Raw genomic sequence first — 21,977 nt, forward strand, 5'->3', positions numbered from 1 at the left:
CCCCCAATGCAAGCACAAAGCAATTAACATAAAATGCATGTTTAGGTGATTTTAATTTAAACTCAAAAGCTTCAGTAATATTTCCCTTAATGCTGATTTAGTCACTGTACTAAGATCGAACTCTAGCAAACAGCACTGCTACAGAACAACACAAAGCCCCAAAGAATCCTTTTCTTTCCTATCACCTGGGGCCTAGGGAGAGAACAGAATAGATGTCTATCATAAACCCAGGAAATCCCCTTTCCTCCCCAAAATGTTAATAAATTTGTCCTGAGGAGATAATTGAATCACTAGAAACAAATAAAGACCTGAAACTAGAACCACCAGGAGAAAGAACAAAGAAAGATGTTGTAACTTGAAAGAAAAAAATCAGTAAATAAGTCAGTATTCCTAGGAAGGATAGGGACGCTGATCTCCCTAAAGACATCTTACTTGCTCTTTGTAAGTAGATGCAACACCCCTTTCATAGAAAAGAGCTAAAGTTGGCAGAAATAAGTTCTCAACTTCCTTGACTTAACTTGTTCTTCTGGATTCCACCCTTGGGCTCTCCTTGGAGCCCAACTATCCTACTCACTCAGGCCATCTTGGAACCCACAGCTGTGCTTAGAACTCACTGTTGACACAACAATTTGAGCTATGTGGTGATTTCTCTAAGGATAAATAGATCCATCACTTCCCAGAGTCACAGAAGCCGCCTGACTTGGAGCCGCCGCCATGACCAGCCAGTCTCAGGGGATCCACCAGCTCCTCCAGGCAGAGAAAAGGGCCAAGGACAAGCTCGAGGAAGCTAAGAAGAGTAAGTCTCCATTCTGTCTGATTTGTGAGGGTTTTGTCACAAAAAGGGACGAGGGGGGCGCAGTAGGATGAGCACGGATCTCAGGGGCAGGCAGGCTCTGGTTAAATCCTGGTTCCACCACACTCCCTGGGAGACCTTGGCCAGTTCATAGAAACTACCCAGTTGTCTGTCTCCCATCACTGTAGTGGGGATGGATTTTGCCAACTCAGATCTTTTGGACAGGCCACCTGCTAAGTGAAATGATAATGGACATTGAAGTTATGGAGACACAAGCTCAAGCTTTGCCTCTGCAAGTTCCTTCACATTGCCCAGCCTCAGTGTCTCAATATTGTGACATGGTTCAGAGACAGACCACTGGGAATTCCCTGGCTGTCCAGTGGTTAGGACCTGGTGCTTTCACTGCCAGGGCTGGGTTCAATCCCTGGTTGGGGAACTAAGATCCCACAAGCCGTGCAGTGTGGCCAAGAAAAAAAAAGAGAGAGAGATAGACAACTTCCAGATTGAATCTTCTTACTAGGGAGTGAACTTAAGCAAGTGACTTAACCTCTGTAAGCATCGGTTTCTGTTTCTGTAAAATTGTGATCATAACAGTTAATGTCTCATTCTCCTCCCTCTCTGGATAGCTTTTAATTTCTAATCTTTAAAAATATTTCCATTTTATTCTCATTTTCTAATATTCTTGCTATTTAGCCCTGCATCTACTGACTTAACAGGTAAGATGTTCTCAATAAACCTCAACCCCCTTCCTGTTCTCCTTGATACTCACAACAACAACCATATGAATTAGGTATTACTATTATTTCCATTTCACGTATGTAGAAACTGAAAGTCCATAATTTGCCATAATATTTTTTAAAAATAGAAAATATCATCCAAGCACCATGCTCAAAGCTTATCTTATTTACCCCTCACACAAATCTATTTTGCAAAAAGGGGAAAGTGATGCTTAGAGAAATTATGCCCCTTTCCCAAGGTCTCACAGAGGGTAAATGGTAGAGACTGGATTTGGATGGGGTCTGATTACCCAGCCGCGATCTTAACAACTGCATGGTACAAAACGTACATGATTTTTATAATGAATAAACTAAGATCGCAGATCTGCAACCCAAATTCAGGTTCCCTGGGCCAAGACCTCTGTTTTTGCCACTGTCCCATTTCATATCACATGATGACTTAATCTATAGCAAGGTATGTCGTTTACCTTCTCCCTGATCACATGCCCTGTCTCTGCAATTAGATTCAAAGCTCTGCGAGACAGGGATCATGTCTTAAAATCGTTGCTTGTGTAAGTCGTTGGATGTATGGAGTGATAGGAATAGGGTGATACTGGCAGAAGCTAGTTTCAGTGCTAGTTCAAGTGCATGAAATGCAGGCACAGGACATTACAATGAGAGAGAGGAAATCGGGCTGAGGCACTGCTCTGTCCCCTGGGGTTTTCTACCGCAGGCAAAATCATTTTCCTTTCTTAAGATAAATTGATTTCCTGAACACTCAGCAAGGTGGGCACCAAAAACAAAAAAGAAAAAGACCCCATGTCGGGGAGCTAGAAGAGAACAGGACGGCGAAAGATAATGAAAAAGAAAACTTTACCTACTTCTCCATTTCTTTTTCTATAAGAAACCATGCCAAGGATGGCAAAATGGTATGAATGCAGAGTACTTGTACAGGAAACAAAGCAGCCCGGGACCTGCCAGCTGAAACAGTGTAGAAAACTCCCTTATTTTTTATTCAGATTTCTTTACCACATTTAAAATATCCAGAACAGAAGACCAACTTATTTTAAGATGTGATCATTATGTTATCTTTGTTTTCCATTATGGAAGAAATGAAACAATGATAAAGCACGTACAGAATTGATGTTATCAATAAACAGCAAGGTCCTACTATACAGCACAGAGAACTATATTCAGTATCCTATAATAAACCATAATGGAAAAGAATATTTTGAAAAAGACTGTGTGTATATATATATATATATATGTATGTATAACTGAATCACTTTGCTTATACAGCAGAAATTAACACAGCATTGTAAATCAACTATACTTCGATAAAAAAATAAGTAAACAACAAATGAGAAACCAAAAAAAGAAAAAAAAAGAATCAATATTATTATAGGATCCAAGTGATTTTTACCAACTACCTCTCCTTTTTCAACATCATTAGAGAAGTACTGTGAATCATACAAGTTGTTTGAAAGTGGGAACCAGTCAGAACAATCTAAGCTCAGATTTCATAATAAAGATAAAAGCCAAACTTCTTTTCCTTTCCTCAAGTACGTATGCTGTCCTTGGGCAATCTTTCCTCAGAAGTGAGTACTAGAAAATCCATACTGTATTATTCGTATACAAAATGTTCATTTTGTTTGCCGGTCACTTAAAGTACTTGTGTACTTTTTTTTTTCTTCGTCTTTGTTCTTAAATATTCAAGCAAATATCAATCAGTAATAGTAAATACCCAGACCTTAAAAACATTTTGGAAAATATGTTTCCAAATGTTATTTCAACCAATAACCTCTGCACTCAATTTTACAGAGAATGTCTCTCCTCTGCCTCAAAGAGCTTTGAGAACCATTTTCACTGGATAGAAGCTGTTTTCTTGCCCAGCTATAATTGGGCATCATACTTACTTCTTAAGCATGCTAAGGCAAAATAAAATAATACCTTTGCTACCTGGTATTTTGTAGCTTCTCTCATATTTCACTATGTTTTATTTCATTCATTTAATTCAGTAAGTACTTATCGGGCACCCACCATTTCCAAGCCACTCTAATACATATGCTGATGAGTAGACCTAGACCTTTCCTTAAAGAATTCCCCAGTGACATAAATGTAAATGACATGAGAGGTACAGATAACCATCATTTTTATAAACCCATATGTTTCACTTTATTTTTTTCCATAAAGAGATTTATTTGAAAATCTGACATACGAAGGCAGAATAGAGATTCAGAATGAGAACCAACAGATCACGATAGTGAACACCATTGTAGAAGGTCTAGAATCACCATCTCTTTCTTAAATCCATTTATTTGAAAGTCCTTCAGAAACTTACACATAGAGTCTCTGCTAGAAAGAGACTTGGGAATATTCATTTTAAAAGGGAGAAAGAGAGGGAGGGAGAGAGAGAGAAAAAAACAGCAATTTACATGTTAATCCTTTTAGAAAAATATAAGATTAATAAGGTGGAAATGTTCAATATTATGTTGCAAAAATATTGATTTATTCCATTAAGGAGGCTGCCTCAGATCCTGGTGAAGCTGTTACATAATCCAGTAGATGGTATAAATAAATGTTAAAAAAATAAAGGTTTTGCCTTAAGGGGTACAGATTAGGGGTTGGAGCCCCGTGTATAAGGATCACAGGTCCCCACTTACCAGCTGCTGAGACAGATGAGTCTTTTTGTTTTGTTTTGTGGGAGGGGGAGTGCAGGGATGGGGGTGAGTGAACAGACTTAAAAAGTGAGGTAACAAAATAGAAAAAACATTGGCTTTTTCTTATGTTTCTTTGTACAAGTTATTGAGCATCTCTGAGTTTCAGTTTTTTCTTTTCTAAAATATATAAATATCTCTTATATTTCTTAACATATAAAAATATATAAGAATAAAATATTATATATAATATTTATATTATATATTATGTTTATAATATTAAATATAAATATTATATTTTATATAAATATTTAATACATATATGGCCAAATTTTTTTAACGATCAGAAAATGATGCCTAAGGCAGTAGAGTACAAACTAAATAGTTATTGTTGTTTTTAACTTATACTATACATATTGCATATTACTATAAGTAATAACAATAGAAGAATGAAATAGAAGAATAGAATACACAGTCTAATTTCATTTTTTTTACAACTGCTGCAACTTCTGGGTCAATTTTTCTTATAATGGGGGAGACTGGGTCTGCTTCTAGATATTTGCCTCTATTCACTGATTATGGATTCCACTGTATTTATTAGTTAAGATCCTTACCTAAATTTTTATTTGAAGAACTCAGATATTTGCCTCTATTCACCGATTACGGATTCCATTGTATTTATTAGTTAAGACCCTCACCTAAATTTTTATTTGAGACACTGTTTGGTTGAATTTAGATGGAATCACAGTAGGTTGACACTATTTGAAATAATCTTACTTGAAGTTAATACCTTTTGCCTAAAAGTTGTTCATCAATCAAACATCAAAGTGGGCGTGTTGGCCGAAGACAAACTAAATACATTTTTGCAACAGAACTGGGACCTATCCTGGAGCCCAGGTTTGGGGAATTGAACTGCATCTTTGATCAGAATTAGAATAGAAATTCAAGGTACCATTATCAACAGGAGGAATAAGGACTTGTTTTTCTTTGGAATATGATTTTTTACTTTAAGTTATGACCTTTTATGAGAGCAGTATTTATTTCACTTATACCACTGCAATCTTGGAAAGGGACACACCCGCAGGGGTTGCAACCAGACAATGTGGGCTGAGCCTCCAACTGGCTGGGTGGCACTGGGCAGGTCGTCTCTTAGGATCCTGATGCTTTGGCTTCCTTAGCCTCAAATTGGTGGAACAGTATCTACCTCGTGGAGTTGATGTCATAATCAACTGAGCGAATGCTTATAAAGGACTTAAAACACTCCTTGGTACCCAGAAGGGGCTGCACAAGAATTAGCTATGAGTATTCTTCCGCTACTTAATAACAAGGATTCTGAGTTCAACTGAGTTCCCCTGACCTCCTCAGCATCTTTGATGAAGTCCCCATTGAATTATACTTTAGTGCAAAATAAATAATTTAAATATTTCTACTTCTTACTTAGATAACACATCAGTGAATACAATAATGCAGGTTTGTTTAGATCTCTAGGAGGCCTATCAACAATATTTTTGTAAATCAACATTTTTAATTGTTTATTTGTTTCCCAGTATACAGATATTCCAAGTTTATTTAAACAAGCACCTTGATTTCATCAATTTTCACTATGCAAGTGTGTGTTCTGATTCATGAAGATACGACTTCTACTGAACTAATAAAATAAAAATTGTTACAGTAAAAATTCATGGCCCTGTTTTGTATGTTTTGTAGGCTTGTAAATTCTTCCTTTTTCTTTATAGTCCACAGACTAATGGGGTATTTGTAAGTATATTGGACTTTCATTTCTTTGAGTGGGTCATGTTAAAATAATAACCACACAACATTTTCATCTCTTAATAACATTTGGTTATATTCAGTCCAGGATCTACACAAAACTACTTATGATATATATATATATATTTTTTTTTTTTTTTTTAAACAAGGAAAGAACAAGTAAAAGAAAAAGCAAAGTAATTACAAGGAGGTAGAGTAATGAAAAGAGAGATGAGGGTAGGCACCAGAAGAGAGGAGCTTCTTTGTTTCCTTGGCGACTTCACTTTTTCCAATGTTTGTAGTAGGTGAGCCAAATAAAAGCATTCTTCAAACCAGGTTGGTTATATCATAATATTAACAACCCCCCAAAGCCAAGAAAGCTTTTTTCTTTTTTTCTTCTACGTGGTAGAGCAGAATAAAAATGTTATTAGCAACAGATAGAAATCTCCAAGCATTCCTCAAGTGCACTTTGTGTTTATACCAAATCAAGGTGACCTCTGCTCTGTTTGTTCCTATTTTTTTTTCATTTGTATACCTACTCTTTGTACCACACTCAAGTATCTGACTTGGTTTCCAAAGCTCAGCTAACATTGTTTCTCTGATTCTCTAAGCCACTATATTATCTTCCTAGGGCTACTGTAACCAATCACCACACACAGCGTGGCTTACAACATCAGAAATGTATTAACTCCAGTTCTGGTGGCCAGAAGTCCAGACACAAGGTGCTGGCGGGGTCGCTTCCTCCTGGAGACCCTCAGGGAGAATGTGTCCCGTGCCTCTCTCCTAACTTCTGCTGATTGCCAGCAATCCTTGGCTTTCCTTGGCTTGGAGTTGCATCCTTCTAATCTCTGCCTCTGTAATCACATGGCCTTCTTCCCTGTGTGTCTGCTATGGGCCCCTATGCTTCTGTCTCCAGATCTGCCTCTCCTTAGAAGGACACCAGTCCTCAGATGTAGGGCCCATCTCAATCCAGCATGACCTCATTTTAACTTGATTGCATCTGCGAAGACCTTCTTTCCAAGTAAGGTCACATTCGCAGGTACCAGATGTAAACATATTTTGAAGGACACAATCCAACATCCTCTAATTGTCAGATTCACTTGGCTGTCCTGAGTCCTTACCTTCTTAGTCTGTTTCTGTTAGTGAAAACGTCTCAAAGAAGTTGCCTGTATTCCCCGTGTCTACATTTTTTTAAACTCCATTTTCTCCTGAACCCACTCTAATCAGACTTTTGTCCCTCCAACTCCGCCAAAGCCCCCCTTGTCAAGACCAGCAAAGTTGTTAAATCCAATTAATTAACTATGTCAATCCCAACTGAATTCCTCTTTCATCTCTGAAACTCTTCCCTCACTAGACTACGCAGCCCTGCTCTCACGCTTGGTTTTCTGTCATCTTCCCAATCTCTACGGTTGGGGCCCCAGGTGGGACTTGCTCTCTTCTGTATCCACAGATACTTCCTAAGTGATTACATCTAATTCCATGACTTTAAATCCTGGCTCCAGGCGGATGATCCCCAAACTTAATATTTCCAGCCCGACTTGCTTCCCTGATCTCCAAATTTATATAAACATCAGCCTTCTCTCCATCACCACTAGATGTTTAATGGGCATCTCAATTAAACTGCTCTCTTGACTCTGCCCCAAAGTAAAATGATGGAGCCAGCATTGACTCATCTGTCTCTCCTGTTTATCCATCAACTCTGTCTTCAAAGTATATAGAACTTCTTGTCAATTCCACTGCTGCTTTACTATTTCTAATCATCATTAACATTTGTCTAACCTATTGCAGTAGATTTCAAATCGATCTTCCTGTTTCTCCCTAGCCCTTACAATCTATTTTCACCACACTAGCCAAAGAAATCCTTTCTTGTATTTTTTTTTTTCTTTTTTCTTTTCTGGTCACTGTGCACAGCATGTGAGATCTTAGTTCCCTGACCAGGGATCGAACCTGTGCCCCCTGCATTGGAAGCTTAGAGTCTTAACCACTGGACCACCAGGGAAGTCCCAAGAAATCCTTTTAAATCAGAAGTAGTATAACGCCACATTGTGGCTAAAAACCCTTCATGGCTTTAGCACCTCAGGGATCCAAGTCCTTATCAACCCCATGAGGTCTCTGTGACCTGGCCCCACTGCTGCCTCTCTGATATCATTTCCTAACATTCAACCATTCTGCTCTCTTTGACCTGTGACCCAGCCAGGCGGATGCTTTTACTGTTCCTTGAACCGGTCAAATACCCTTCCCCCTCAGGGTCTTTGCCTCTGCTGTTCCCTCTGCCTGGAATGCTCTTCCCTTTCAGGCATTTGCATGGCTAGTTGTCTCATTCCTTGAAGTCTCTGCTCATGTATCCCGTCCTCTGAAAGGCTTGCGCTATCTGTGTCAGCGCCCACTGCCGTCTCTCTGTCCCCTAGGCGCCTTGATTCGTCAGCACAGCGCTCATCACCCCTGCCGGGTCGTATCCTTACTGCCTGTTTCCTATCTCTGCTTCTCCCTCTTACATCCAGAGCTCCACGAGAGCAGAAATTTTGTCTGTTTGGGGTTCTCACTGCTGTATCCACAGACCTAGAAGAGTGGGGGACATGGTAGATAGACAGGACTATTGGTTGGTTAAATGTCTCTTATTTCCACTCCGTGGAACATGCGTTGGCCACCTCCTCCTTGCACTGCTCTGTCCTCTCTCTTGGTTTCCCCTACTTCTCCGACGGCTACTCTCAGACCCTCTTGAGGCTCCTCTTCCTTTCTTCATCCCCCAATGCTGGCGATCCCTAAGTTGAGACCTTAGCCCTCTTTTCTTCTCATTCCATACACCCCCACCGCCACCCTGTCCCCTGGCGTTGCTTTCAGTGCAAACCCGCTGCTAGGACTAGTACACGCACAAACTCAGATGACTAACAAGCAAATCTCTGTCTCCATTTTAGACCTTTCTCCTGAATTCCAAAGATGTCTGTCCAGCCGCCCTCTGGATATCCCCATGTAGGTGTCCTCAGGGAAGCCTACAGAGGCTTCTCTTTTGATGGCATCCTAGGGACCTTTCCTCCAGCTCATGCTTTACTCGCTGCCTTCCTTCTTAGCAAAAGGTCCCCAGGAATTGGAATCTGTTTTCCTAACAATGATTAGAAATTGTTGCATATTCTTACAATCACTTCATATACAATTTTAAAAATCCTTCCAAAGACTCTTTGCAGTAGATTCTTAAATCTGTTTTATAGATGAGAATACTCAGGTTCAGAAACTCTAAATAAAGTGGCGCAAGGTTACAAAGCTTCTAACATCTTATTGTATCAGGGCCTACTGTATCATTCTGATTTCCTTCTGAAATGATCAATGTCATCTTGTCTTCCCACCAGAACGAGTTCCAGAACCAGTTTAGCCGTACAACCAACAGAGTGTCTCAAGGACCCATCAGCGTCTTGGGACACTCAGTCCCTTGGCCTCTTCTAGCCAAGAAGCCAGGCAGGATGCAGCTGTGAGCCTTGCCCTCTGTCCCCACATAGAGTTCAGGTGTAACCTGCCCAATTTCTTAATCCTTTCCCCACAAATCACCTAAAAATCAATCCAAACATCTTTCTCTCCTACTTTTCCTCCCACAAAACATCCTATGGAATAGATCCCAATAATGGCTTGTTGAATGTAGGACATTTCTGTGTGACAAACCAAATGTCTAAAAATGAGTGACTTCACAGATGGAGACCAGACTTGTGGTTGCCAAGGGGGAGGAGGTGTGGGGGAAGGATGGATTTGGAGTTTGGGATTAGCAGATGCAAACTATTATATAGAGGATGGATAAACCACAAGGTCCTACTGTAAAGCACAGGGAACTGTATTCAGTATCCTGTGATAAACCATAACGAAAAAGAATATGAAAAAAGGAATGTATCTATATGTATAACTGAGTCATTTTGCTCTACAGCAGAAATTAACACAACATTGTAAATCAACTATACTTCAATAAAATAAGTTTTAAAAAATAAGGGAATTCCCTGGTAGTCCAGTTTTCCCAAAAATATCTCAGAAAAGATTGTTTTGTATTTTTTCTAATCTCAAAAGTAGACAATTCATTCCCATTTCTGTCCTGGCTAATAAGTCTATTCAGCTTAACGCTTCCTCCTCAGAAGTCTTCCCTGACCTCCCCTAGCAGCATTTTCTGAGCCCCTTACTCTACATGTGTGGGTCTATTTGTTTATATTTTTCACTTCCTCTGTTACCAGAAGATGCAACATGACTCTTGGGATGAAGGGGAAGCACAGGCTCTAGGATTTTCATAGTAGAAGTTTCCATAAATGTTGTCATTTTTAACTGTCACAAAACAAATAGAACCAAGATTTCTGTTTCATTGCTTTCACAGTTGATTTTGTGTATCCTTCACAATTTTATGCATTTTCTAATTTTCCTCTTGGACATTGAAGCAGCATGTACATGTTTCCAAAATACACCATATTGGGACTTCCCTGGTTGTCCAATGGTTAAGACTCTGTGCTCCCAATGCAAGGGGTGTGGGTTAGATCCCTGATTGGTTAAGGAACTAAGATCCTGCATGCCTCGCATCGCAGCCAAGAAAACAAAAATACACCATATGTACCTCAGCTAGAAGCAAGGACCATATCATATATTTTTCTGTTTCTAGCCCCGTGCATAATAAGTAGTACATGTTCAATAAATATTGAATGAATAATGGATGAATAAATGAAAACCATCCTTTCCTGCACCACCCTGAAGCACCTGCTTTAGCAGTATTTAAAATCGTGACGCGTGAGATCACCACATTCTCTAAAAAAAAATTAGAACATTCAGCCTAATAAGCCTGTGTAATCTTGGAGGAAATTTGGGACAAAAATTTGACTGTTGTATTTAAAATCTGGACTGTCCCATAGGGTCGCCCTTGTGTTTGATAGAGAAAGTATTGAGAAATAAGAAAATGAACCCCTTTTGGTTCACAGCAGCCATGTTTTTAATGCTTAAGAAGAAAGAGGTGTAATTTTTTTTATGCTGTTATTTCTTTTAATTTTTACTTTATATTGGACCATAGTTGGTTAACAGTGATGTGTTAGTTACAGGTGTAAAGTGATTCAGTTATACCCATAAAGTATCCATTCTTTTTCAAATTCTTTTCCCATTTAGGTTATTACAGAGTACTGAGCAGAGTGTCCTGTGCTATACAGTAGGTCCTTGTGGGTTATCTATTTAAAATATAACAGCGTGTACATGCCAATCCCAAACTCCCAATCTATCCCTCGACACCCCGACACATTGCCCCTGGTAACCATAAGTTCATTCTCTAAGACTGTGTTTCTGTTTTGTAGATAAGTTCATTTGCATCATTTTTTTTAGATTCCGCATATAAGCGATATCAAATGGCATTTGTCTTTCCGAAAGAGGTGTAATTTTAAAATGTGGAAATCTCCCGCACAGGCAGAGAAGCCAGCTAGAGGTTAATACAAGTGGATTTGATGCATGCATTTTGCTTCACCTCCAGCGAGACAGCCAGCGTGAGGCTCTAGTTTCTTGCCCTGGATGAAATCAGGTGGAACATATGCAAGCTCTCACAGGCGGCAGCTGCCCAGTCCTTCCAGAAAATTGCTATGCCAGCAGCGACTTCCCTGTGGCTCTCCTCTTTAATTGAATGAGAACCAGCAGGTGACTGGTGCCATGAGGAGGGGATCAGACACACTCTGAGCTTGTCACTGAGTGATGGAGCTAATATGCAGCCTCTTAAGTGGAATACTGGATTCTTCCCGGCGGCAGGGCACACGGAGATTTTCTTCTTTCTATTATTATTTTTATGTGCTAGAGTCGTGACTTTGAAACCAGTATATTTTACATAATTTGCAATTAAGGTGGAAAGTCAAGATGTTTTATGTGGTTGATTGGATAACATCGTATCCTACAACCCATCATTATGTATCCTACAACCCATTATAACTAAGAAAATGTTAATACATCTTAAATATATTTTTGTCCTAATGTGAATGATGAGCAGTGATAAGAAAGTGGGCTGGGGATCCAGCAACAGCTTTCCTTGCCAACATATCTAATTGTTCTGCGGATAGCATGTGTTTGGTTGCCACAGAATGGTTAGAACTATAGAGAATAAAGAAATCTGTATATGCAAAATGGTAAGGAGCATTAATTAAGCAGGAAAAAGGTAAGCATTGCTGTGACTGTTCCATTAAGCCTCAAGCATCAGAAGACCATTAATTTATATGAGACCTTGGATTTTACAGAGAATGTAGACAGATTCTGTTCTGAATGAGGTCAGCTCAGTCCCATTCAAGGGTAATACATATTCAAAGAGACACATCTCAATTTATAACTCAGCGATTCTCTTTATCCCATCTATATACAGTGACTAGCAAAGCAACTCATACGCAGCAGGGAGAGAAATTTAGACACCATCTACACTCAAATACAATGAAGGTACAGAAAGATGAAACCATGTAAAAACCTGTATCTAGATTGACACATAGATAAAAATTTAAGATTTTTTTAATGCTACTTAATGAGAACATATTTATTTATTTATTTATTTATTCATTATTTTTATTTTTATTGAAGTATAGTTGATTTACAACGTTGTGTTAGTTTCAGGTGTACAGCAAAGTGATTCTGATATATATATATATATATATATATATATCTGTGTATATTATATATATCTGTGTATATATATATATATCTGTGTATATATAATATATATATATATTCTTTTTCAGATTATTTTCCCTTACAGGTTATTACAAAATATTCAATATAGTTTCCCATGCTATATAGTCCTTGTTGGTTATCTATTTTATCTAATTTACGTTTATATATAGTACTGTGTATATGTTAATCTCAAACTCCTAATTTATCCCTCTTCCCCCCTTTCCCCTTTGGTAGCCATAAGTTTGTTTTCTATGTCTGAAAATACACTTATTTCGTTCAAAGTCTACACTATATAACAAACCCTTGACAAAAATTAAAAACAAAAGCTTGAGACCGTATCAGAGAGAAGAAACTATGTTAAATGGGCAAAAGAATAAAGGCATTTAACTAAAATAAAAAGACGATAGATTCCAAGACAAATTAATTTTAATACAGTTGAGAATTTCTTTAAAGTTTTAATGATCACAAAACATTAGTATCTGAAGGTGGTGGGTGGTGAGTGCCCAGCGGCTATGACTATTACTCTATAACCCCCCAAACTTACTCTGGTTGTCAAAAAAAGTCATGTGCTTACCTAATGATCTCCACAGCTTTGTGTTTGAAACTTTCATCTGCATTGCTGTCTGCTGGCTTAAGGCTTACACCTTTGCTCTTAATAAAAGAAAAGAGAGCTACTTAACTAAATCTCCTAACCATTAAAAACAGTTGGTTTTACAATCACTTTCAAGTCCCCCTCAGAGAAAGCTACTACAAAAAGTATCTACTTTGATGTGCTCTGGGGCTTAATCAGACTTTCTAGAGTCAACAAATGGCAAGGAAAAAACCCAATAAAATGCTTTAAAAAATTGTTAGTTGGTTTGATAGAGTCTGAGCTGCATGTTTGTGCATTTGGAGATCTGCCAGTATTAAATAGAATCCAGTTGGTATGGACTGAAGGATTCCTGGCAGCAAATCAGGACAGAAAATCTGACCAAATAATGTCTTTTTGACTCAGTGACAGCTAAAATCTGTTCTCTGGCTGGTACTGCTGTGAGTAAATGGGCAGATATTTTATTGAAACATGGAGGTGTGAAAGAACGTTGTCATTTCCATGTTCTAAAGAATCCAGTTGAAAAAAAACAGGAATTTTTCAATATCTATCATTTTTTAATGCAGGATGTCATTCTAGGGGAAAAAAAAGCATCAAAAAATAATGTAAGACCTCACCCGTATTTTTAAAAATCAAGTGGGAAATTCCAGACGGGTTGAAAAGAAATAGCGCTCCTTCTATGCCACTGTTAATTTTCAGGAAAAGCCAAGCATTTGCGTCAAGCCAAGGAGGAAGCAATGGCAGAAATTGACCAGTACAGAATGCAGAGAGATCAAGAATTTCGACAGAAACACGCTAAGGTAAGTAAGAAAGTCAGCACTGATTTTTTGCCGCATAGACTATAAGGTATGAATATTCATTAATAATGATAAGATATTAATCCTCATAAGGTGTCATGCACACAACCAGGAGAGAAAAATACACTGGATGGAGTGAATATAGTTCAACCAAGGCTGAATAGCAAGCGAAATCTTAAACGTTACAGAATTACTGATTTCACATTTTCACTTCCAAGGCTTTTTGATTTGTCATAGAAAGTGACAATCGATAGTTATTGTCTAACACAGTGTAGATTAAAAATCGTATTCTCAAACATACAAGTGTATGGAATTGGTTAAAGTATTATTCTTACAACAGATTATTTTTTTTAATTAATTAATTTATTTATTCATTTATTTTTGGCTGCATTGGGTCTTTGTTGCTGCACGTGGGCTTTCTCTAGTTGCGGCGAGCGGGGGCTACTCTTCACTGCAGTGCGCAGGCTTCACATTGAGGCGGCTTCTCTTGTTGCGGAGTTTGGGCTCTAAGTGCCCAGGCTTCAGTAGTTGTGGCCTGCCAATGCAGGGGGCACTGGTTGGAGCCCTGGTCCGGGAAGATCCCACATGCTGCGGAGCAACTAAGCCCGTGTGCCACAACTACTGAGCCTGCGCTCTAGAGCCCGCGAGCCACAACTACAACAGATTATTGACTAACACATTTTAGAAAGAAAGAAACATCAGAGAACATTTTTGTTGCTGTTGTCTGTTAACGTTTACTAATAGAATCAATAAAAAGTGTTGTACAATGTTCTACAATGAACTTGTTAGGCCAAACTTCCTTTGGTGGATTCAAGATTTAGGAATGACCCAAGTAGATGTTGTCATCTATTGCTGAAAAGTCTTCTAGTATTTCCTTATGATTTCCTTTTCAAATGGCTGGCTTCATTCAACAAATCTTTTAGGAAAATATAAAGAAATGCTTTTTCTTACGCTAGCACTTAAAAAATATCTGCAGTTTACAGTAAAAAAATATATAAGCGCATGAACTTTTCAGAGCTGATTGCAATATGGCTTAAATTCCATGTGCCATAACTAAAGTTTATATATTTTCTTTTTGCCTCAGCAAAAATACAAATAAAGCTCTGTGCAGAAGCCTGACATTGCAAGATGAACTACAAGCAGTTAGTAAATCTCTCTGTTTACAGCTTTGACTTTAGTGGCAGTAGGTGCATAACTCATGTGGGATCAGGTAAATTGGATTACACGGTAGGAAAAACTTTTCCAGTGGGCTGTTTCTTAAAATAAAAAGCCATTTCTAGGACAAAGTGGACCACTCAGCAAAAATAAATTCTTCTTATCTATATTTGGAAAAAGGAATCATAAAGTCCCAAGTCCACACATGCATATATGCCCTCTATGATTGGCCCTTGGCTATCTCTCTAAACTGTCAGCTCTGAAAAATGTCATGCACTTACCTTTTACTCTGAACTGCAGATATTTTTTAAATGTTAAGGTAGGACACAGCATTGCTTTATATTTTCATGAAAGATTTATGGAATGAAGCCAGCTAATTGAAAAGGAAATCATAAGGAAATACCAGAAGACTTTTCAGCAATAGACGACAACATCTACTTTGGTCATTCGTAACATTTTTTACTACTTTTGTCCCTACTTGTTCTGTTCTCGCCATATGTCTCCCTGTTTTTCCCCAGAAGAATGAAACAGGCTGCTGCCACAGGGCCTTTGCATATGCTCTATCCATTCCAAGGATCTTCTTCTTTTACACACATTCATCTCTCCTTGAGCTCTGTTTAGTTGTTAGCTCTTCTTCCTGATCACCTTATCTAAAACTGTGTCTCTCATAAAAAAAGAAAGTAAGTACCCATTGTAGTCATAGCATTTATCACTACTGGATATATTATATATTTACATATTTTGCTTATTGTTTATCTTTCCTTCTGGACTATAAGTACTAAAATGCAGGTTCTTCGTTTTGTTCTCTGTTGCTTTCCTTGACATTGGTATGGAGTCTGCTCCACAGTAAGTATCCAATAAGTATCCAGTAAGGATGAATAACTAAACATCTCTTCCATGCCTTTATCTTTCCTATTGAGTTCTGTCATAGCCATGCCATATTAGGACCTGAAAAAATAATCATTCTTCACACCAATCAGCTCTTTTGATCCTGTGTTGGATATTTCTAATATATGCATTTTTAAGTAATTACAAAACTGACCATCATTTTAGAAAGTGGCTGGGTTTAATCTCTTGAAATATTATTTCTCCAGAAGAATCTGCTAAAATGTAAATCTGGTTCAGGATATTTGTTCTCTGCGTTGGAGAATAATTAAAATTCCTCATTACTCTCATAATTAGAGCTCTAAGCCAATCTTACAACTAATTGATCAAAAGCTTACATAAAAAGGTCAGCATGTTTAGGCCTCTGCTACCTCAAGCATATTGTCAACCATGAACATAGATCTTCTTTCCTGGCATGACCTCCATATGTCAGACACAGCGCTATTCCAGTTAAAGTGCATCATCGTTAACCCAGGGCATGTGGGAGGTCTGGGAGGAGACCCAAGAAACCAGTTTTCTGCCTGCTGTGGGTGTTGCTCCTTGATGCTATTTTTTTGGTTGCTTTTTAGCTCTTGTTAATGTCTGGGTTTTTCCAACTCCCTTGACTTGTCAATAGACGCGAGCATCCCAATGTGGGCTGTATATTAACGAATATTTTTATAACAAAGATTTTCTGATCCCTTGCTTATTTACTTATTCCTTGTTTCACTTTATCCCTTGCTAGAATTTCATACCACTCAGCAATGAAAAAGACCAAACTAAAAATATATGCAACAGCTTGGGTGACTCTAAAAAAGGTGCTATGCTGAGTGAGAGAAGGCCATCATTTATACTGTATGATTCCATTTATATTGGATACGAAGTATATACTGTATGATTCCATTTATATTGGATACGAAGTATATACTGTATGATTCCATTTATATGATAGTCTCAAAAAGACAAAACTATAGTGATGGAGTTACTGCAACCATCCTGTAGAACTTTGGAAAAGTCCTACAAAATAACATCTTCTACCGAAGAAGATAAAAAGAAATCTGGACTACTACAGTGGAAAAATTAAATCTACTGTTAATGCAAGTAAAAGTTAGACGCACCATTCATCTAAACCAAAGACCTGAAAATGGTTGCCCTGGGCATATTGAAGATTTTTGTCTTTAATCTTTCTTCCTAAATTCATATCATGAAAACATTTTTGTTTCCTTGAAGCAACCACAAATTGAGAACGCAAAACTGTGTGTGGGATCTGAACCTCTGATTGCCCTTAAACTGGAACATGTAAACAACTTAAAAAGAAACTTATTGAATGCTGAAAGATTTCACCAACACCATCGGTCATTAAGCTGTAAAGCTATACACATCAGTCTCAACACTGAAGGTTTGAAAATACACGTAGAGAAGTCTTTAAATTGTACCCTTTGACCAAATGTACCATTACGTGTCACTTAATTATCAACTTCTAATTTATACAGTGTCTCAAATATTCAAGCAGCAGGCTTTGGCCAAGAAGAGCAGTAGAACAGGTAATAAGTTCTCTGTAACACCTGGTGATCTGCTCATTCTATTCTGTTCAACAAATATGTATTGAGCATCTACTATGTGCCTGGCAATGTTTGAGGCAGTTATAACTCATCAGTGGACGATATGACACTTATCCCTCCCTTTGTGGAGCTTACGTTCATTCATTTAAACTCCTACATGGCTTAAAGCAGCACTGTCTTCAGATACAAATGCAATTCTTCCCAAGGAAGACCATTTAAAGTGGTGTATGGTGAGTCATGGTATCGTACCATCTAGGAAACAATGCAGAAACTCAAATTATTGCAGATCAAATAAACTCAGAAATAATGTGATATAATTATGCAGGATGAGACATAGGAGTATGGGTTATTGACAAGGGTATTCCAATGTTTCTGAAAGTTTAAGATGGATTATACAAATTTTAAAGTACAAGCAACACAGTGAGAAATCATAAAAATCATTACTAACATTTACTGATTACTTGCTCAGTGCTAAGCTTCTGTGCTAAACACCGTCTTCATAATAAATATCTTCAGAAAATTATCATGTTGCCTTAACAAAGCACCTTAAGAATATAACTAATACTAGTGGCTGTCATCTGCTGCCCTAGACCTGCACTGTCAAAAATGATGGTAATTCTCATGTAGCTACCAAGCACTTGAAATGTAGCTAGTCCAAATTAAGACATTCTATAAATGTAAAATACATACCAGATTACAAAGATTTAGTATGACAAACAATAATGCAATAATATTACACTGTATATTAAAATAATAGTATGATTATATTGGGTTAAATAAAAATATTATTCAAGTTAATTTTACCAATTTTTTAAATACAACTCTAGAAAATTTAAAATTATTTACATGGCTCACTTTGGGGCTATTACATTTCTGTTGGACAGCACCACTTTGCACTCATGAATCTGGCTGACTTTTTTAAATGATCCCATCAAATGGGTGATGTTATCCCCATTTAAAAAATAAAGAGCCTAAGGTTGAGAGAGTAGCATTGACATATATACACTACCACGTGTAAAATAAATAGCTAGTGGGAAGCTGCTGTATAGCACAGGGAGCTCAGCTCGGGGCTCTGTGATGACCTAGATGGCTGGGATGGGGTGGTGGGAGGGAGGTTTAAGAGGAAAGGCATATATGTATACATATAGCTGATTCATTTTGTTGTACAGTGGACACTAACACAACATTGTAAAGCAAATACACTCCAATAAAAAATAAAAAATAAAGAGCCTAAGGTTGAGATGAACTTTTCCAAAGTCCTTCAAGACAGTTGCAGTAACTTAGCCTAATAATAACTATTTTTAACACTACTCCAAAGAAAAGTAGGTAATAGTTTCATAACTGTGTGTCTTTTAAATTTTTCACCGCTTAAGACATTGAATTTAGAGACAATAATTTTTTTTTTTTGAGTTTGGTAGACTCTAACAAACTCAAAAAAAAAAAATCCAATATTGGATTTAGAGGAAAAATTTTATTTTGGTAGAACTATTTGGGTAAGTAGTTCTCTTCTATTTTTCATATCTTCGTAGCAAGGGAATTTTCATCCACATGTCTGTGCTTCTTGTGTACTCACTTATCAAAATGTTATTTTATAAAAGTTATTTGATGTCTTAGAAGCTATATCACCTCAAAATGATTTTCTTTGAACTAGGAAGCCCCGATTGCCTGGACTATAAACAGAAAAGAACTTGCATCTGATCGCCTCAATTGCATTTGATTTCAAGTTTGGGACCCAGAAAGGTCATGTGGATTCTAGAATTTAGAATAGCCTTCTTTACCTTGAAGTAAAAAAATCAATCATTAGTGAGGTCTCTTGGACTAAATTAAATGCATACTTTCCATAAACACTCATGGAAGAGAAAAACAAACAAACAAAAACCAGCTGTGTTGCCTTCGCAACGTCCTGTTCAAGAAAGGCTGAGTTTACAACAGAGATAAAATTAGGAGTTGTCTGTTTGCTTTAGCAAGGGATAACCTTACAAAGGGTTTCTCTGAAGAATCCCTTTAAATTGGTAACTCCCCTGGTAAAATTATATTTCAGTCATATCATTACTTGGCAGAGAGGCTAAGAGATAGAGGAGGTACTGGGAAATACTGGGAATCACTGCCCATGAAAGACCAATCAGAAAGATAAGTTAAACAGAGTCTAAAATTACAATGGAACTAAATGGACAAGTACAGATCTTCCTCAGCTTATGGTGGGGTTACCTCCTGATAAACCCATGGTAGGTTGAAACTATCAAAGTCGAAAATGCATTGAATACACCTAATCCACCCATATCATAGCTTAGCCCAGACTGCCTTAAATGTGATTCGAACACTGTCATTAACCTACAGTTAGGCAAAGTCATCTAACACAGCTGATCTTGTAATAAAGTGAATATCTCATGTAATTGATTGAATACTGTACCGAAAGTGAAAAACCAAATGGTTGTTTGGGTACAGAATGGCTGTGAGTATAAGGGTTGTTGACCATTGAGATCGCTGGGCTCACTGGGAGCTGTGGTCTCCACTGCTCAGCAACACAAGAGAGTATCGTATAGAATATCACTAGCCCAGGAAAAGATCAAAATTCAAAGCACAGTTTCTACTGAATTTGTATCACTTTCACACCATCAAAAAATTGTAACTTGAGCCACAGAAATTAGGGACCAAATGTCTGTATATCCTAATTTATACCAAAATTTTCAAGATTATATCTAATACCTAAAAAAAGATACACCTGTGCATGTGAAAGTATCTTATTGAGCATACTGTGGCTGTATCTTTCTAAAAAAAATAAAAAGATTTAATGAGTCCAGCTAATGTATTTTAAAAATTGACAAACCAGGTATTTGCTCTTTAAAGACCAGCAAAATGGGTTTAATGATGTCTTTCAGCTTTATTTTCCAGACTTTTAATACAGAAAGTAAGCAATAGGTAAGATACAGGAACTCAATGGAAACTATTATAAATATCAATACATGAAAAAATTTCTGAGCATGGTATAATGATTGTGAACTTGCAATCAATTTGCACTGTGTGAAGGCCAATTTGGAAGTAGAAGTCACCTGTTGTGGCCAGCTTCCTTTTTTTTTAATAGTTGGTTTACAATATAGTTTCAGGTGTACAGCATAGTGATTCAGGTTTGACTTTTTTTTGCAGATAATATTCTTTTAGAAAAGTGTATCCATCCCACTCATAGCACTGGTGATCTTACCCATTCTCTGAAAAAATTCTGGAAAAATAATGCATAATGTAAATGACAAACAAGCCAAAATGAATTTAACTTACAAAACAATTAAAAATTTTTAATAGATCTTTATTGGAGTATAATTGCTTCACAATACTGTGTTAGTTTCAGTTGTACACCAAAGTGAATCAGCCGTATGCATACATATGTCCCCATATCCCCTCCCTCTTGCGCCTCCCTCCCATCCTCCCTATCCCACCCCTCCAGGTCGTCACAAAGCACCGAGCTGATCTCCCTGTGCTATGCGGCTGCTTCCCACTAGCTATCTATTTCACATTCAGTAGTGTAAATATGTCGATGCTACTCTTACAAAACAACTGAATTTTAATATGATGTATAGTGTAGTGAATTGTCTGTTTTATTTTGGCAGATAATGGGCTCTCAGAGTAATATCTCGGAAGAAATAGAAGCACAAACGCTAGAGAAGATAAAAGAACTGAATGGAAGCTACAACAAGTCCATGGAAAGTGTGATCAACCAGCTTTTGAACATCGTCTGTGACGTGAAACCAGAAATCCACGCGAACTACAGGATCGCCAACTAAATGTGCACCCCATTGTTCAATAAACGGCGTCTGCATGCCCCCTGGTTGCTTATGGTTTCATGTTTATATGAAGAGATTTGAACTGTACATCTTAAATTTACTAGACATCTACAGATTATAATGTGACATAATTCATACATGAATACTGAATTTAAAAGCAAACCAACAAAAAAGTTGTTACAGCTTTCCTGGTAATAGCTATGACCTTGTCTTTTAACTCGGAGTAAGTCAGGAATGGAGGGCAACATATTTTTTGACACTTGAAGAAAAAACATGGACTTGACCATTTTTTAGTGGGTGTAGGTTTTTTTTTAAAATTTCCTCTCCTTTTTATCAATATAGAAAATGTGTTCTTAGTTGCAGTTGTTAAAAGATCATTGTTAAGGGAGATATAATCATGACTCTGATACAGATATAAAATGAATATATGTTAAGGATTTTATTTAATTCAATAATCAATGAGGAAACCAGTAAGATGTTATCACTAGTTCAAAGAAGAATAAGAACTTCATAGATAGAAAGAGAGATGATAGATAAATAGACAGATAGATACATAGATACTTAAAGAGTAATGGGTTATATAAACATCCTCTCTGCCTAACCTCAACAAACCAAATATTCTTCTCTTTCTAGCAGAAATGTTAAAAAAAATTAAATGACAGTTAAATAAGTTGCTAGCA

At 37.4% G+C, this 21,977-nt stretch overlaps 1 protein-coding gene across 1 annotated transcript; it reads left to right on the forward strand.

The window, feature by feature from the left end:
* The first annotated feature begins 651 nt into the window (after positions 1 to 651).
* ATP6V1G3 (ATPase H+ transporting V1 subunit G3) lies at positions 652 to 21,337 on the forward strand. The gene is made up of 3 exons (XM_082395822.1): positions 652 to 796; positions 13,843 to 13,943; positions 21,124 to 21,337. Exons 1-3 carry the CDS (start codon positions 715 to 717, stop codon positions 21,295 to 21,297), a joined length of 357 nt encoding a protein of 118 aa, XP_082251948.1. The 5' UTR covers positions 652 to 714; the 3' UTR covers positions 21,298 to 21,337.
* The last annotated feature ends 640 nt before the right edge of the window (positions 21,338 to 21,977 follow it).

The sequence above is a fragment of the Balaenoptera borealis genome (genome assembly GCF_965194805.1).
Source record: "Balaenoptera borealis genome assembly, chromosome: 1".
NCBI lineage: Eukaryota > Metazoa > Chordata > Mammalia > Artiodactyla > Balaenopteridae > Balaenoptera > Balaenoptera borealis.

Bases quoted from the DNA above. Each gene is read 5' to 3' on its own strand.
- ATP6V1G3 (XM_082395822.1), top strand. From the start codon at position 715: ATGACCAGCCAGTCTCAGGGGATCCACCAGCTCCTCCAGGCAGAGAAA. The intron at 797-13,842 runs GTAAGTCTCCAT...GTTAATTTTCAG, and splicing joins GCTCGAGGAAGCTAAGAAGA to GAAAAGCCAAGCATTTGCGT. The intron at 13,944-21,123 runs GTAAGTAAGAAA...TTATTTTGGCAG, and splicing joins TTCGACAGAAACACGCTAAG to ATAATGGGCTCTCAGAGTAA.